General features: G+C 39.4%; 2 protein-coding genes across 2 annotated transcripts; both read right to left on the bottom strand.

Moving 5' to 3' along the window:
• Positions 1 to 1308: 1308 nt before the first annotated feature.
• tspan34a (tetraspanin 34a) lies at positions 1309 to 6459 on the bottom strand. The gene is made up of 8 exons (XM_085459608.1): positions 6395 to 6459; positions 5225 to 5306; positions 3911 to 4123; positions 2991 to 3065; positions 2782 to 2889; positions 2446 to 2583; positions 2235 to 2327; positions 1309 to 1747 (listed from the first exon to the last, which is right to left on the bottom strand). Exons 2-8 carry the CDS (start codon positions 5279 to 5281, stop codon positions 1691 to 1693), a joined length of 741 nt encoding a protein of 246 aa, XP_085315734.1. The 5' UTR covers positions 5282 to 5306; positions 6395 to 6459; the 3' UTR covers positions 1309 to 1690.
• Positions 6460 to 7805: 1346 nt separating this feature from the next.
• Positions 7806 to 18257, bottom strand: LOC146707964 (ras-related protein Rab-3D-like). The gene is made up of 5 exons (XM_085459609.1): positions 17751 to 18257; positions 14743 to 14976; positions 12326 to 12444; positions 8806 to 8930; positions 7806 to 8706 (listed from the first exon to the last, which is right to left on the bottom strand). The coding sequence occupies exons 2-5, from the start codon at positions 14974 to 14976 to the stop codon at positions 8519 to 8521; spliced, it is 666 nt and encodes a 221-aa protein (XP_085315735.1). The 5' UTR covers positions 17751 to 18257; the 3' UTR covers positions 7806 to 8518.
• Between the last annotated feature and the right edge of the window lie 130 nt (positions 18258 to 18387).

An 18387-nucleotide genomic window follows, 5' to 3' on the forward strand; every position in this document is an offset into this window, starting at 1 on the left:
TTAAGTCTACTTATTACCTGCCACTATTTTTTTTCTTAATGCCTGAATACTAGACATTTTCCAAAGCTTGAAGCAGACTGTTGAACCACGAGATTTAACTCAAAAGATTAAATTGGAGTGGATATACTAAAAAATATGAGTTCATTCAACACTAACATGACTGATGTTCAGGGTTGTGTAAGGACTTCATACATAGATTACTTTTGAAGTCTGTCTTATCACCAGTGTTCATGATAACTTAACTGCTTTCTGTGTCCTGCAGATAAAAGCAGCAGCATTAATGGAAAATTCAACTCTTATCAAGTCTTTCTTTAATAATTAGCTTACGTATTATCTCCGGCCACTTTATTGGCACCTCTTACTAAAACCAGGTTGGACTTACATTTGACTACAGAAATGACTTCTATCTTCATGGCATCAATTTAAAAAGGGACTATAAATACTTTTTAAAGATTTTGGGGCTTATTGACGTGAGAGCGTCACATAGCTGCCTGAGATTTGTCAGCTGCACATTCATGGTGTAAATCTCCCCTTTCACCACATCACAAAGGTGATCTACTGGATTCGGATCTGGTGACTGTGGAGGCCATTTGAATACAGTTAACTCATTGTCATATTCAAGAAGCCAGTTTGAGATTACTTGAGCTTTGTGACATGACACTGTGGTCATAAAGAGAAAGAATACTCGGGTAGGGTGTGGCATTTAAATGATACTGAGTTGATACCAATGGGTTTGATACAATGCAGGATGCATCCGTGGTTTCATGTTGTTTACATCAAAATGAAACCCTACCATCCATCTGTGTCACAGTAGAGATTGAGACCCATCAGAATTTTAGTCAGAAAATTGCAGTTTCAGTTTCCTGTTCTTGGCTGACAAGTGTGGCTTTCTGCTGACGTCACCCATCTGCTTCAAGGTTCCACATGTTTTCTGTTTAGAGATGCTCTTCTACATTTTTGGTTGTAAAAAGTGGTTATTTGAGTTACTGTTTCAGCCAGAAAACTGTTGCTCACTGGATATTTTCTAATTTCTGGACCATTAATTGTAAACACTAGAGACGGTTGTGTGGGAAAATTGACAAGCCTGTCTGGCACCAACAGCTATGCCATGTTCAGAGTCACTTAAATTACTTTTCTTCCGTATTTTGATGCTCAATTTGAACTTCAGCAGGTCGTCTTGACCATGTGCATATGCTGAAATTCACAGAGTTACTATCATGTGATTCATATTCGACTTATCAAACAACTGAGAAGGTGTACCTAAAAAGTTGTAAAGTAAGATAAAAAATTCAAGTAAACTACGATCAATTATGGCACAAGTTCAGTTTGTTCTTTTTATTATTTAGAAGTGATCATACATAAAAAAATAAACTCATAACATTAATTTAGTGACTGTAAACCACTGACACAAAGAAACCAGAGTTCTCTGCACTGTGCATCATTTCAAGTGTATCAGCACATACAGCAGGAGACCCTCACACAAACATAAATAAATCACAGTATAAGTGTGTACAGATACATCGTTTTAAAAGTAAAAAGATGTTACTAGCTTTTTCTCTATCTTTGTATGAACGCTTTAAAAACCAGAAGAGGCAGAGCATTCAATGTTCAGCTGAAAATCTGCTTTGAATCAAATACTAGAAAACTTTCCACAGACAAAACCGCTTAGCAAAATTTCTCCAAAGTTGAATTATCGATCTTTTCCAGCCTTGCAGTAGAGAACCATTGAAACCACCATGGCAGCGATCTGCAAAGACAACAGTTAATCAACATTAGATCTAACTACAGTGATCTGAGATGAGATACAAGTTACAATGTGGACAAATTCTGTGTCATATTCTGTACTCTGTAAGATGCAAATTGCTGAACAAGCTGTGGACTTTGCTGCAACTGTCATGCCATTTATAAGGTAAGGTTGAGTCAAATTATGGGATGTTAACTGAACTGTTTATTTTATTCAAAAATAAATAAGGTGTTCATTTGGGCTGAAACTATTTCCCCTTACTTCAAGAGTCAAATCAGTATGAAAATTAACTTTTTTTAAATATGTTGTTTCACAGTAATAAAATTAAAATGAATCACCCAGAAAAAAGACACACACACTGTGTCATCTAGTATCATTTATAAGTATATGTAAGATATATGGCCATAAAGAAATTGAAGATAAAAATATACACAATAGATAATAACTAGCATGCAGTATATAACTGATGGATGACGAACGTGAACGATACCTCGAGAGCAGCGATCCCCATTGCCACACCTGCAATGACCAGAGCGTTGTCCTCTATCAGCTGCAGCAGTTTGTCAAAGCAGCCATCGATGTTCTAAAAGCAAAACAAATGTTTTTAGCTGAGGATGGGAAACACTGCTGTGCACTGTACATTGGATTCATTCTGTTGCTGACATGCATAAAATTAGGCCAAATGTAGGCTGGTCTCATACCGAATGTTGCGCTTTATTTTCATTGCATTTCTCAGCACTGATGGTTGAATTACAGCATGGGGCTGGATAGAGAGCACCGTTATTGTTAAAAGGCGAGTCTGTAAAATCTGTGTAGTTCCTGTATCCACAGCATTTAAGCTAGAAGAGAGCAAAAAACTGTTAATGCAACAAGTTTTTAATTACCATAACAACAGAACAAAATTACGACTACAAGTTTGATTAATGTGTAAAATGTGAAGTAATTCAAAACGTTAGTCTTAAAATTTTGATCAAATAAACCTCCATGTGCAGATAGATCACAAACCTTTCTCTTAAATAAATAAATGGGTACAGTACCTCTTTCATTGTGTTGTCCCAGACAGAAGTCAGCTGGTTTTCATTTCCATAGTTGTTTTTAATGCTCTTTTGGACGTTTTTCTCCAGTTCCTGAAGAAGCTCACCAGCCTGAGAGACACAGACAGACAGTAGCACGTTATCATGCTTTTTAGTTTCTAAATCTGACCATTGGCAGCTCTTGCCAGATTTTGCTCTTCAGAGCTACTTACCACATCTTTGAAGACAAAGAGCACAATGGCTCCTGCAACCTCGATGAGGAAGATAATCAAAACAATACTGAAGAACTAAAAGGGGGAAAACGAAAAAGCATACTGTAAAACATTCTTAACAGCATACTCTTAAGGTGTCAGTGGAGAAACAGATGTATAGTTACAAGAAAGTACCTGCTCAAATATGAAGCTAAAGAGTAGCTACAGAAGAATCACAATCTTAAGTCACTATACAGTACATGTCCATTGATACGGTAAAGTTTTCAAGATGGCTATTTACTGTGCATTTCTAAGTCAGTGTAACAGCAAACCCAGCCCTAAAACACATTTATTTCCTGCAGTGTTTGTTTTTTTGTGTGCAGTACATTAATTGGCTGTTGGATATGCCTTTCCACACTAACTGCCATTTGTACACTACGAGTTTTGTCTTCTTTATCCACTCACATCTATCATATTGCCTTTAGCCTCATTAATTTGACAAGAACTAGCGTCAGCAGTCATAAAGTGCTGGCTCTGGTAAGTCAGACTGTTGAAGAATCTTTCAAGAGCACCTGCACCTGTTTTCAAATGTATCGATAGCACACGAAGAAGAAATTTACTGATGTGTCAGTATTTGGTCACATCATGTGTGAGGACACACGTCTTTAAATGAATGGCAAAAGGAAATACTAAACACTTCTTTTAAACATTTTTCTGACTCAGCTGACTTAAATATAATTCTCTCTACTCCCCAGTTGTAAACTGAAATTGTCATCTCAAGGAAAGACTTTGGTGCCATGTTATATTTTATTGATTTGGGCAAAGTTGCAAACTTTATTATCCTACTATTACAGACACAGAAGACCATATCTGCTGTTCTTTCTTTCTTTCTTTTTTTACAAATGTTTTATTCATTTATTTTTATTCCAAACTTTGCTCACCGTCAGCAGCATGCACTTGCTCTCCCTGATGGCACCGCAGCAGCCCAGGAAGCCAATCAGAACTAGTACAGCACCCACGGCGATGAGCAGGTAGCTGACGTTTGCCAGTTGTGATAAGGAGGAGGTGTCTTCCACCTCATCTAGTATATCCAGAAAGGAACTCCTGTCCACCTGCACCCAAATTCCCACACCCAGAATGACGGCACCTGCTAACTGCAGGTTTATGAAGAAAGAAAGGAGAGAAAGAAAAAAACTGTAAGATAATGTAAGCAGACGATTAAAACATGGAATGCTAATGGGAAATTAAACTAAAAAACTGAACGTGAATGATATGAACTGCACTAACTTTTTTAATAAGTAACAGTGGCAAAATAAATTGTATTTATTTATAGCTGTCAACATTTTAAGAAAAACAGTTTCTTACTACATATTAAATTAATTTTCTGATATCACTGAAAATCCGAAGGAAAAAGACAAAAATAGGGAACAACATACGTAAGAAGAAAAGTTGGCAACTGGATTTCTTTAGGTTTGCAAAGACATTTCACCTAAAACTACTCAATCTACTGAAAACTACTCAAGACTTCCAGTTGCCTCTTTTTACGCTTGATCGGGGTGACTGATAAATTACACAGACATAAAGAAAAATACTCTGGAAATGAGTTCGTTCATTCTAGCAACATCAGTAAAATAAAATGACAATGTAAGAAGTGACACTGTTACAATAGAAGTAATGGGAGCTGTAATTTTTCTGCATGCGCACAAAGTAATCATAAAAAAAGATTGATGAAACTGTTATGGTGATGAAAAACTGTGATAGTGGAGGAAAAATTGTTTCCGAGCATGGAGGGCAATCCACAGATCAGCGCTCCTGTCAGTTAATGCTCACTGAAAATATTCGACCTGAATGTGACATGTTTGCATTGAGCGGGAGCACTGTAGCGATAATTGGTGTTATGTTGTAAGTTAGTTAGCTAAGGCTAAGCAGACCATCTTTTCTCTTCGACCTTACATTAAATAGACATAATGTTCAGTGGTAATGTTCATCTAATCTGATTTATGGGGAAAAGCAAATATTCACATTATCGAAAACTCTGACTTAAAGCCATATCTGAACAGAGAAAGTGGGCTAAAATGTACGTCTTATTGAGACTACCTATAAAAGAGAATAATTCATACAGCCAAATGAAATGGTTTGGCCTTTTTTGATTCACTACTCTCTGTAAAGTCTTCTTTGTAGTCTGGTGTAGGATGTGAAACCAAGCTGTTGAAGAGATGCAGACAAACAGAAGTTCTCTCTTTTTTCCAACTTACAAAGATGCCGCCATTGAAGATGAACATCATAATTTTGAGAAAGCCGGAACAACACATTTTGGCTGATTTCTGTTTTTTCACTCTGTTGAAGAAACAAGAACAAAAAAAATTATGTCAGTTCAGGTGAAAACAACTTATCTAGTGTAATTACAATTATTCTTTTTCAGCATTTAACATGGGGAACTTTTCTTTTACTGCTGAAATTCAAATCAATAGCAAGAGGCAGACAACAGAAGCAGTGGCCAACATGGGTCACTCTGCATTCGCTTGGGTTAAACATTAACCAAAGTAGCTGGCAGCAAAAGAGTGGGGGGTCGTAATCTTCTTTAAATATACCAATCGTTTCATGCTGACGTCATGCAGTTTCGGTTGAAGCATTGCCCAAGTCTACATGTTATTTTTTATTCATTTTGCTGCTAGTTATTTAAATCATCCTACTCTAGGCACCTCAGCTGGGTGATATGCTTGCTTCTTTTTTCCTTGCATTAAAGTCTGTATTTGGTTGAGTTGAGGTAAAAAAAATAGCTTCCTCTAGCTTTGAACTGCAAGTGTGCTGAAATATTACAGCTGAGGTACCTTATCAGGTTAGTGGTTTCACAGTTTAGGTAGCACAGGAGTGCCATAAAAGAGGCACACACAACCCCTTGTCCATTAACTTGCATAACCTAACATGCCTGTTCCTGGTATCAGAGAAATAAACTCCGTTTTATAGTGACTGTCATGTTCTTCCTTATTGCAGCTTTGACAACAGCAATCAATTGGACCTACTTTGCAGCTGCAACCTTGTTTCCATGAGGCAATAAAGTTCCCTTATAACACCTCCATGTTAATTTCTGAATACATACTCGAACAGCCACAGAAGAGGGGAATAAATTACTTAAACTCTAAGAAGAAAAGATGTTTCTGCACCAACACTTTTAATAGAAATGCAGCAGCTAAATAACTCAGTTTGATGGTTTTTTTTGTTTTTTGTACCTGTTTTTATACAAAATAATAACACTTGGATATTGCTAAGGAATAGTAATCATGTCACTACAACTTGCCTAATGTTAATAAAATCCTTTGATTACAGAACAAACCATTCATCATCCGGATGAGCTTTAGAATAAGGAAGATTAATAGCAGTGTAGTTGTGGAGTTTGAATTAAAAAGTGAAGAAAGCAACTATACCTGTGTTGTACTGAGGTGTGCGTGTCCGCTGAGGTCTGATCAGCGAGGAGTGTCTGTGCATCGACGATTTGGACTGCCCATTTAAGTTCTCACAGGTCGCACAACCCCATGACCAACACGCCCACCATAGGACACACACACACACACACACACACACACACACACACACACACACACACACACACAGGGTTCAAAGTTATTTTCAATCACATTTCACAACTTTCCATGACATTGAGATACGTTTTTATGACCAAATGTCACGAAGACAAAAAAAAATCAGACAACAACATCATATAAAGCAATTTAATCTGACAAGAGATATTTTCTCAGGTGACGTAATTCAGTCACAAGCTCCTATACAAGGGTATCTGGGAAGCATGTTTTCCAAAACTTCCTGGTTTCATTGTTTTCTTGCAACTCATCAAGGGCTGAAAAAAATACTAATTTAAAATTCAATTAATAATCCAGGTTTTTCATAACAAACACGACTCACACAATCACAATTGTGCTCTACACAATAAGATCTTTCTTGGTGATCAGTCCAATCAAAGAAACCATGGTGATCAAATCAATGCAGGTCATGGTCAAAGTAAAAGGTTCACTATTAAAACACAGTAGGAAGTCCAGTGTGATGTCATTGAACAATTAAAACTGTCATGATAAACGATAACTGGTTTACTCGTGGAACATTTTTACGATAATATTTATGACTTTATTGATTTGTCGTGCTATTGATTAGTGAATGATTTCAACACTGCATGGAAACTTCCGGGAATGTTTTATTATTAACTTCATGGATCATTAGGAAGTACTTAATCTGATTCAGCACTGGTTCCTTCCCGGCTCCCTCAAAATGACATTTCTTTTGTATAATAGCTTTAAAATATCAGTGCGCAAAATTTACCCTTCATGCATTAAAAGCTACCTTTGAAGCACATACGCTATATTGCCAAAAGTATTTGATCATCTGCATATGAACTTGAGTGACATCCAATTCTTAATCCATAGGGCTTAATATAATTCCGTAAGGGTTAGTTAGTGTATCTATGGGAATTTTTGACCATTCTTCCAGAAGTGAACCCTGAGAAGGTCCGGCCCGGAGTCTGTGCTATGATTCAGCCCAAAGGTGTTCTGTCAGGTAGAGGTGTTTGTTCTAATACCATCCATCCATTCGCGCTCACATTCACACCTATGGGCAATTTGTTCTAATACCACCTAAGCAAAACTACACCAATTAAATGTCTATAACACAGTAACACAAAAGTGTGCCGGCCACTCACAGTGTTTTATCTCCTTTCTGATAATTCACTGGAGAAAACTGTCTTTCCAAGCAATGACTCATCCATTTAAAAACAAATTACAAAACTATACATGAAATGTTTTCATACAAATGAGGCCAACAGACATAACATACATATTCCTTTCTTTTAATTTCAACTTTATTTTAACTTTGGACTAACATTAATAATTAAATGTATAAAAAGAAAAAAACAAATACATTACTTAAACACAACAGATGATTATATTCCTATAAAACATCCAACAAAAAATGTGGTTTATTAACTGGAACTCACGCAGGGCTATCTGGCGTGTGTGATCTCAGCTTTCAAATATGTTAGACTTTGTACTGTACCTTCTTGCTCATTTGGTTTACAACAGGCAATTTCAACAGAAGTCACAGTGATGCAGTTTTGTGCGACGCCCACTAGGGGGTAGCATGACACAAGTCAATCGGGGTGATTCCCCATGCAATTTCAGTCTGGCACATGGCTTTCTTTCACATCCTGACCTGCAACAGGTGCTGTTCACTGCACTGTGTGAACAGGAAACGATAAAGAGAAAAGGCTGCTCAGTGGAGCTCTTTGGCATCTTAGTGTAACAGTTACATTGGGATTACAAAGACGATCCTTGAATCACCACCGAGTCAAGAAAACCAGGAACAAAAAGAAATATAAAAAAAAGAAAGAAAGAAACTGAACGCCAGGCATCCATGATTGCACTGCAGTAACATTTGGTAAAGTACAATCACAATGAAAGATTTAGGGGCAATTCTGGTCATCTGTGTAAGTGTGGGCACCTATATTTAATTATTAAACCTGTTTTATCAGGTTTTACAATCAGTAATCAGCATGCACAGCCACCCCGACTGCTGTTGGGTGTGTCCTTCAGGCCATCTCCCTTGTGATTGGTTGCCGGATTGGCATCACCGTTGACGCTCTCGTTCATCTTCTCGCAGATGACGTCCACCAGCTTATCAAAGACCTGCTTCACGTTGATGTTATCTTTGGCACTGGCCTCGAAGAAATGGAAGCCTGGCGAGAGAGCAGAGAGAGATAAAGAGCTTATGAGTGATTATTAAATAATGTTTTGTTCACGTGTTTTCATGCTGATAAACACCAGCGCGTACTGACCGAGCTCTTTGGCCAGTCTTTTGCCATCTTCAGTCGGCACCTGCCTGTCATCTTCCAAATCCAGCTTATTGGCCACCAGCACCACCTGAGCGTTGTCCCACGAGTAAGTCTTGATTTGTGTTGCCCTGAGAAAAACCAAAAAATCCAAACCATGTTCACAACTCTACTGTATCACCTACAGAGACCCTCAGTCCATCACAACAATGAACCAAAGTTGAGTCTCTTCTGATTTCTAGCATTCAAGTTCACTTTAATGGCAATGAAAAGGTTATTAATCACTGAAGGAGATCACTGAAGATGCATGGCACAAAATGATAGCACACTGTATAGACGAATAAATAAGGAAGTTAAGACACCAAGTAGTGCAAGATGGCAAACAGGATTATGATAACAATATCAACACACTGACAAATGAGACTAAACCTGTTTGAATGTCACATGATCTCGTCTTCTCATTGGTGTTGCTGTGAACACAATAGGCTCTGCTGACAAAGGGAAGTGGCATTAAGAGATTTTTGCTAAAAGGATTTGATCATCAAATGAGAGCTTTCACTTGAGTCCAAAATTCAAACGTTTCCGGATGTGTATGTTATTAGGAGGACTGTTTATTGCGCCTATCGATTGGTTTCCTTTTCATTTCTACAGGTTATGCAGTGGAACATTGCATTTCTTTAATATAACACAGCAGAATGATAATGCTCCTTTGACATTATTTGTAGTATTATTGTCAACCTGTTGCTATATGTGTTGATTTTTTTGATCGTTTCCAGGTCAAAGACGGAACCCCCCCGCCCCCCCCAAAAACAGTCTTTTAGAGAAAAGCCATAAGATGAACGTATCCATGGCGACACTGAGAAATTCCCTTTCTGAAGCGCACTGAATGTTTTCAACATCATAGCCTTTGTAAACTAAACATCATGGTCAAAAGACAGATCTAATTGCAAAACCTATGGACACACCTGCACATCTACACAGTGGATGCCCAAAGCATACTGTGCCTTTTTTGTCCTCGTGGACCTTAATGAGGGCCGTCATTAATATAATGAAATTCACTGAATTTATAAGGACTTGAAACCATACACTCCTAAGGGCAGAGGTTACTGAAGTTACAAAGCAAACCAAAGGGAACCAAGAGCCATTTTCGCACAGATTTTTCTGAGGATTCATTGGTCAAGAGTTGTCTGCAACCACTGGTTGCTAGGGAAAAATGTGTATTCCTTAACTGCTCGGCAGTGATTCATGGAAGCTACTGGCTGTTGCTGGATGAAATGAGATGCAAAGAAGGTGCAAAGAAGGTTCAGTAAGTTCACTTTAATTAGAATGAAAAGGTTATTAATCACTGAATAAAATCCCTAAGGATGCAAGTGGAAACATCACAAATGATGAAAGCAGTATTCAAAATGAAAGACTGAATAAACTGAAACTGTATGGCACAAAATGTCAGTGCAATATATAAATGAATAAATAAACAGAAATATCCATTAAAAACAGTGCACTGCTGTCATGTCAAGTCAGCTAAGAGCCCAAGTAGTGCAAGCTGGCAACCCGGATTAAGATAAATGAGACTTAACCTGTTTGAATGTCACATGATCTCATCCCCTGATTGGTGATGCTGCGAACACAATTAGCTTTGCTGACAAAGTGAAGCAGCATTTACAGATTTTTGCAAAAGAAGACCGTTGGAAGAAGCTCAGAGTGGGATTTAGAGAAGTCTGAAGCAAAAGCATCTGATTATTGAAAACAGACTGAGAGCTTTCACCTGATATCATTTTCTCACTTTTGATGAAAGTCGTGTTTCAAGTCTTCTGTATCTGAAGTCTTTGACTAGAGCACTGGTAATGATAACATAAAGTAACAGTAATTATAACACACACACACACACACACACACACACACACACACACACACACACACACACACACACACACACACACACCTTCAGTTACCCCAGAATTCTAGAGGCAAATGTTGACTTTTTACTCCACCATATTAATTTAAAGGGCGTTGATTTTCAAATTGTACTTAGAAAACATACACTGATCAGTAACTGACGGATTAAATTAATATTTTAATGTTTCCCGTGGTGTCCATTTTCAGGAGGACTGTTGGTTGTGTCAATTGATATACTGTCCTTTTGTTTCTACAGGTTATACAGTGGAACATTATGTGTATTTTCTTTAATTAAACACATTGTTATATCCAATTTTTTAATGCAGCATCTATTCTTGTGAACAAGAGTGCTGCTTTTTTTAATTTTCTCCAAGTGATCCAAAAAAAACAACAAACAGTTGAAGAAAATGATAAGATGAATGTATCCATGGCGACATTGAAAAGTTCCCTTTCTGATGTTTTCACCATCACAGCCTTTTAAACTAAATGTCACGATCAAAAGACAGATCTAACTGCAGAGCCTATGGACACACCTGCACATCTACACAGTGGATGCCCTAAAGCATATTGTGTTTTTTTGTCCTTGTGGACCTTAATGAGGGCCGTCATTAATATAATGAAATTCACTAAATTCAAAAGGACTTGAAAGTAGTGACTGAGACCATACACTCCTCAGGAAAGAGCTTACTGAAGTCACAAAGTAAGGAAACCATGGGCCATTTGCCCACAAATTTCTATTGAGGTTTCTTTCGTGTCGTCATGCACACATTGCTCAAGAGTTGTCTGCAACCACTTGTTAGGGAAAAATGTGTATTCCTTAACTGCTTGGCAATGATTCATGGAATTTGCTGGCTGGAAGGAATCAGATACAAAGAAAGTGCTGCACCAAAAACCTCCTAGTTATCGCTGTTTTTTTTTTTTTCCTGTAGTTTTTCGTGTTTGTCTACCAGCCCAACGTCAAAGTAGAGGTTGTGTCTCTGCTCTGCAGCCAGCATGTTTCTAGAAGAACAAATCTTTTACTTTGAAGGCAAACGGGTCTTCAATTCTGGTTCATGTTGCACTTTTCAGTTTCCCTAGAGGATAGCTGGACAGGCTTTGTAGACAAATCTGCCACTTGCATTAAAACTAAGACTGCAGCAAAATTTCAGCAACCAAAGCAAGGAGATTTTACTAATTGAGGAATAAACATTTTCCCTAGCAACAGCTAGTTGCCATGGGGGTTACTGACCAGTCTGTAGCGCAGCATGAGTGGGATGAATTAACATTTTCCCTGTCACTGCCATCACATTCAGCAACCACTCACAACCAGGGAATATCCCATTTTTCTTCACCATTGCTGGTTGCCAGATGGTCGTGAACTGGTCCCTAGGCCTGTGTGACTGAGGCCTAGACGTGGCTGGTGTTCACGGGTCTGTAAAACCTCAACACAACCACAGCGTTTTTTTGCAACCAAAGTGTCACCTCTGCTAGCCATTAGAAAGAAAGCAAGTTTAAGGCACTTCTGTGCAGGTATCACTTTTTAGACCAGTGAAAACCCCCCCCCAAAAAACACATGCCTTGGAAAAATGCCTTCAGCCACTGGAAAACACACATGCCTATTCTGCATTAATTATATGCTTCATCTACCCACCAGTCCTGAACAGCACAGAACGACTCCTGGCTCGTGATATCGTACATGAGCAGAAATCCCATGGCTCCTCTGTAGTAAGCTGTGGTGATAGTCCGGTAGCGCTCCTGCCCAGCTGTGTCCTGTAAACACACATTGAATGGTGGATGAATTATTTTTACTGGCCCAACTCCAGAAATCACACAAAAAAATGAAGAAACAACAACCCTACTGAAATTCAATTTCACCACATGCAACAAATTTCTCAAAAGCAACATGAAAGCTTAAAAAAAAACACTTAAAACACTGAAAGTTGTTTGCAAAATGAAAACATGACAGGGGAGCAAACGTAAACGAATGGTTAACTCTGCAGAAAATGTAGCTTGCCATCACCAGTGTGTGAATGTGTGTGTGAATGGCTGGATGACTGAATGTAGTGTAAAGCACTTTGGGGGTCCATAGGGACTAAGTAAAGCGCTATACAACTACAGGCCATTTACCATTTACCAAAAGCAAAGGTCAATCATGAACTTTCTTAGAATAGAATAACCCCTCACTTTTAAAATGTTGATGCTGCCACACCCTGGAAGCACACTAGGACACACTCTCAGGTCTTGCCTACATCTCCAGATGGTATTTTTCCTCTTCATGTTGCCTTGGGAAAAACCTTAAAGTAACAAATGTAACACTCCTGTGGATTCTTTGAAACTGCAGTAAGAAAACTAAGACTTTGAAACTAACTTCTTTAAACTTTCTCCCATGTAATGTGATGCCAGTAGCTGCTATGGACCTCATTAACACCACTGACTCTAATTGTACACATTCCTGGGCTTGTCAGCAACCTACAATTTATGTCACATGTAGCTGCGCTTATTTTAATGGTCCTAAGAAATCCCATTAAGTCCCTCAGCAGCCAATAACCCCGATTCTAAAGTGAAGGGCTCATAACAAAACATTTTCACAACCAATATACTGCGTGTCTTTCCTGAATATAAAACCTCAAGTCAACCAGCTGGGACGTTAAAAATCTGCTTGCTTGTTAATGCATCGGTAATAAAACTTTTACTGTTATTTATCTGAATTTTAATATGGTTATCTTTTATACTACTGGTTCATCATTTCACTTGGCACCTTCCTTGTGTGAAAGTGTGCAGCTGGATCATTGTAAAGCGCAGCCGAGAAGGCACGGCCCGCTGAATACATTAACTTCAAAAAAGATGCATTACTTTCATCTAACAGGAGTACTGTGGGTGAGTCCTCGCCTTCCGCTAACATTCAGTAATAGATCTGTCCTGGGTGTCAGTCTGCGCGGTAAGCACATTCGGCTCCTGCAGCTCAAACCCATGCATCTTTCATGAACCCCGCCGTCTGGGGACAATGTTAAACATCAACTGTTATTAACTCCAGAGAGTGAGAAATTAGTTCACATCCATGACAGGCTGCAGCATGTAAGAGGGCAAATCAGGGAATGGGAAGAGGATAAACACTCCATGTTGTGTAACAAGACTTTGAAAAGCTCTATTCATTTGGCCTCTCCTTTGGTTGAAGATGTATTTTAAAACCTCTTTGCCACAGGTAACGACCCCACATAAATTACCACCCCGACTTTAAAGAGACTGGAGCATTTTATAGTCAATTTTGTTGATATATTGTGTGTCAAAGCTGTTCTCTGTACAGTAGATTTTTACTCCGGTGTGGGGAGACCGGAGTAAAAATCTTCCTGAGCATTCAAGTGGAAATTATTAGGGACTTTTAAGATCTCAGTTATGTTCAAATGGAGCTACCTCTACATTAAGTGCCTCTAGGAGCATCCCAGACATCTATCACAGTCAGAGTAGTTAAAACAAGAACAACAAAAAACGGATAGGTTTTGTGTGACAGCTTGATTAAGATTACATTTGGTCAAACTGCAACACTGCCAGTGAGCTTTTAGTTCTTGGCTGCTGCAATGAATAAACATCTTTCAGTGAGTCAACAAACCTTGTTCTTGCCCTAATCATTATAACTATGTGCATGTGGTGACAAACAGTTTGAAAGCAGGAAGAAAAAACAGGTGTTTTTCTTTGGTTGGAAACCCCCCCGAAGTAAAATTAGTGTCTATTATTCCACGTCTTCAGATTTAAAAAAAAAAACGTCTTGGTTAGTACTTCAGCAAAACGCCACAAACTATTATTTTAATCATGAGGACTGAAGACATAATTACACTAGTGTATAAGCTGCTATTGTGCTCCCAGTGGCCTAAACCGCCTCTCCTCTTGCCCTGTTAATGGAGGTCAAATACCAGGTAAAGAAGTACAAAAGAAAGAAAGAAAGAAAAAAAAAACCAGCGGATGAGAGAAAATAAATCCTTTGCTTAGAGGGTTTAGGGGGTTTTCGATCCTAAGGACTTCTTAAAAATACTACCTCGCAGTGCAGAGGCTCTATCTCATGCCCAATCTCACCCAGATCTGTAGCTTGACCCGCTTGTTGTTCCTGTAGATGGTCTTGACTTTGAAGTCGATGCCCACCGTGCTGACAAACGCTGAAGTGAATGAGTCATCTGCATATCGGAAGAGGAATGAGGTCTTTCCCACGCTGCTGTTGCCGATGATCAGCAGCTTGAACATGTAGTCAAAGTTTTGGTCGGCTGGATCTCTCTGCTCGTGAGCCGCTCCTGGATCTCTGGCTAAAGCCATCTATCAAATGACGACAGACAAAAAGGAGAGGCACATGTGTGATCACTGAGATGGGCTATAAAGCATCTTTCTTTTTTGTTGTTGTTGATAAATGTTGTCTTTTGTGCTTCTTGTATTAAATATTGTTTGCAGCAATTTGTAGTGGTTGTGTGTGTACATTTTGGTTTTCTGTAGTGTCTGTTGTTGATTGCTGTCCCTTAAAATGCCTAAAAAGGGACAAGTTCTGCCAGTTACCTGTGGCTGGTAATCCTACATATACTCACTGACCACTTTATTAGGTATGCCATGCCAACAATGGGTTGGACCAATTTTTGCCTTTAGAATTCCCTTAATTCTTTTTTGCACAGATTCAACAAGGTGCTGGAAATATTTCATCAGAAGATGGGTACACGATGGTCATAAAGGGATAGACGTGGTCGACAACAATACTGAGATGGGCTGTGGTCTTTAAACAATGCTCAGTTGTGACTAAGAGCTCAAAGTGTGCCAAGAAAATATCCCCCACACCATCACAGCACCACCAGCCTGAACTGCTATAAGGTAAGATGGATCCATGCTGATCTTGCAATCGATTTCTGCTGTGACTCATCAGGCCAGGCAACTTTTTTTTTTTTTTCCAATCTTCTACTTTCCAATTTTGGCAAACCCGGGTGAACTATACCCTCATTTTTCCTGTTCTTGGCTGACAGGAGTGGCCAATCTAAGTAAACCCTAGACATGGCTGTGCAGTCCCAGTAGATCAGCAGTTTCTGAGATGCTCAGACCAGCTCATCTGGCACCAGCAGTAATGCAACATTTAAAGTCACCTTTCTTCCCAATTGCAATGCATGCCATGCACCGCAGCAGCTCATCTTGATCACGTCTATATGCCTAAACATACTGAGTTGCCATGCGATTGGTTGATTAGATATTTGCATTAATGAGCAATTGAACAGGTGTACCTTACACCTGTTCAACTGCCACACAAAAATAACACAAGTACAAGAACAACACAGAATAGGTGTGGCTGTAAGGCAGTTAAGGACAATTACATAATTGCAGGCTCAGGGTGCTGCACTGGGTCAACTGCTGGTAAATGCATACATGTACAGGAAGAAACAGGATAGTATCTACTAGTTCCTGTTTTTAATCAGTCACATAACTGCTTGGCTTTAATGCATACAAAAATAATCTAACAGAGTCTGACTTGCCAGTAATCTCAATATATTGCGCAATGATGTCTTATAGCAAAGACAGGAACATGTGACCATGGTAGGGAACGTCGATGCCGATGTCAGACACGTCATCTACACAATCAAATGCCCATTGCAAATAAATTTTAAATAAGGAATTTTTAGACAAAGGCAATGCAGATACATTCCTATAATTGAACATAGTCAAATGTACTGGTTAATCCTTTCAATGTTAGATGATTAGCTAATGTATGAGCTCATGTTAGTTTCTCTTAAATGTTAATATTGGAGGTTTAATGTTTGTTTGAATTAAAAAACAAAAGATGGCAACTGAAAACAAAAAAGGAGGGGGAATACTAAAGTTAAGAATAGCACTGGCTTTCGCAAAATCCAGGATTACCAGTATATCAGCTGTGGTGTCACAGTGATAAATATCAGCTATTTGAGAATTCAGGTTAACACTCAGACGTCTGAAATCCATCCACACTAAGAGCTGAGCAGATGCTGATGTTGGTAAATGGAAGTGTTATTTTAAAAATGGTCCGTCTTCCTCCCTGATTCCTCTTAGCGCTTATCACTGTGCTATGAATCACAGCCAGGGCGTGCTCCTTACTCTTTTTCTTCCCTGGACCGGTCACCTCCTGCTCTCTCCATCCATTTGTCACAAGAACACATGTTAAAAACGTATAGGATTGGTAGAGACTGAGCGGTGGGAAGGGGGCAATAGATTCTCCCCCGCTTGTGTATTTTATCTATCACCCATCTGGTCATTCATTCACCCAGTGACACTACTACTTACATGCACACACAAACACACTCCTTACTCTCATTTATCTTCCTTCTCTCCTCACATATTCATCCATCTATGCATCCCTCCTGTCATCATCCGGCCAGCCAGCTTCCCTCCCACTCTTAACTCTCTCCTTCCTCCATCACTCGGCATCAATCCATTCATCTATCTACCCCCCCTTCTCCCTCTCTTTCTCCTCCACCCCCACCCCCCTCCTCTTCTCTCAGGGGTTGAGTCCTGCTCCTCCTTGGCTGCTGAGAAGTCTCTGGAGACCAGCTCAGCATTACAGCTTCCAAGATCATAAAAGAGGGGCTGAGCGGCATGCTGCTGTACACACTCAGCAGAACATCAATATCCGCGCATGCGCCTACATCAGCATGAAAGTACCTGGCACACACTGAAGTGTGTGTGTGTGTGTGTGTGTGTGTGTGTGTAGTGTCGTGTATTTACTTTAGCTTGGGAAAACATGTCAACTCTCATTAATGCACATTCAATATTTGACTTCAGAGCATCTGACGCCTGGTTTGTAACTGCTTTAGTCAGTCAATGCAGTGCACGAGAGCAGCTGTTTCACGGGACACTTCATTGCCCCACTTGTTGACACCGAATCCAAATATCTGTGTACAAATTAGCCCGATTAACCACGAACAAAGTTCATATTCTGAAGCCACCGATGACACTTGTAGCCTTTAACTAACTAAGAGTCTAAGTTGCCTACACCGCCTTACCATACGGCAGCTCAGCTACAAACCTGATGACATTTAACAGCCCCCGTCTGCCTTTGCATACAACTGTGAGTGAATGCAAATTACCTCGGGTGTTGTTTATGGGTCTGTCTCCTCTCTCCCTCCCGAAGTGTTCACACGTCTACCTGAAAGTCGATGAGTGTGTGCTGGCTGCTGCAGCTGTTGCTGTCTGTCGGGCTCTCCTGCTCAGGTGTTCCTGTCCCGGATCTCCACACTATGCATGTGCATATCTATCACTGGGACGTCCAACACGCAACTTGTCAAGTCATGCCCAATATGAATCACGCACTTCCGGTATAAACTTTCAAAATAAACATTACAAAAGAAAGCTGACGTTTTAGGGTAACATACATCTGAGTGCAAATTTCTGGCAGTTGGGTGTATTTGTTTCCAGGAGTTTTCAGACAAAGTTGGCTCACCCTCTGCATTTCTATGTAAATTAATAAAGGATAACAATTTGTTCATCGCGGGGTTTTATATAGTAGGCAATCTGCACCCACTGATGGCAACCGAAGGAAACTAATAAATAAGTTGAGGGAGAGCTGAAGGTGTTGAGAAAATCTTCGAACTCCATTTCATAATGAGCTGAGCAGTGTAGCTAAGCAACAAGCCGTGCTACTTGATACCGGTACTGTTTTCTCATTACTTGGCCATCTTGTGCAAAGAAAAAAAAAGACGAAGAGATTTTTCAAACTCGGTAAAC

This window comes from Copadichromis virginalis, linkage group LG6, assembly GCF_057382275.1.
Source record: "Copadichromis virginalis isolate Kocher_CV1m ecotype Utaka linkage group LG6, C_Virginalis_male_GT1.1, whole genome shotgun sequence".
NCBI lineage: Eukaryota > Metazoa > Chordata > Actinopteri > Cichliformes > Cichlidae > Copadichromis > Copadichromis virginalis.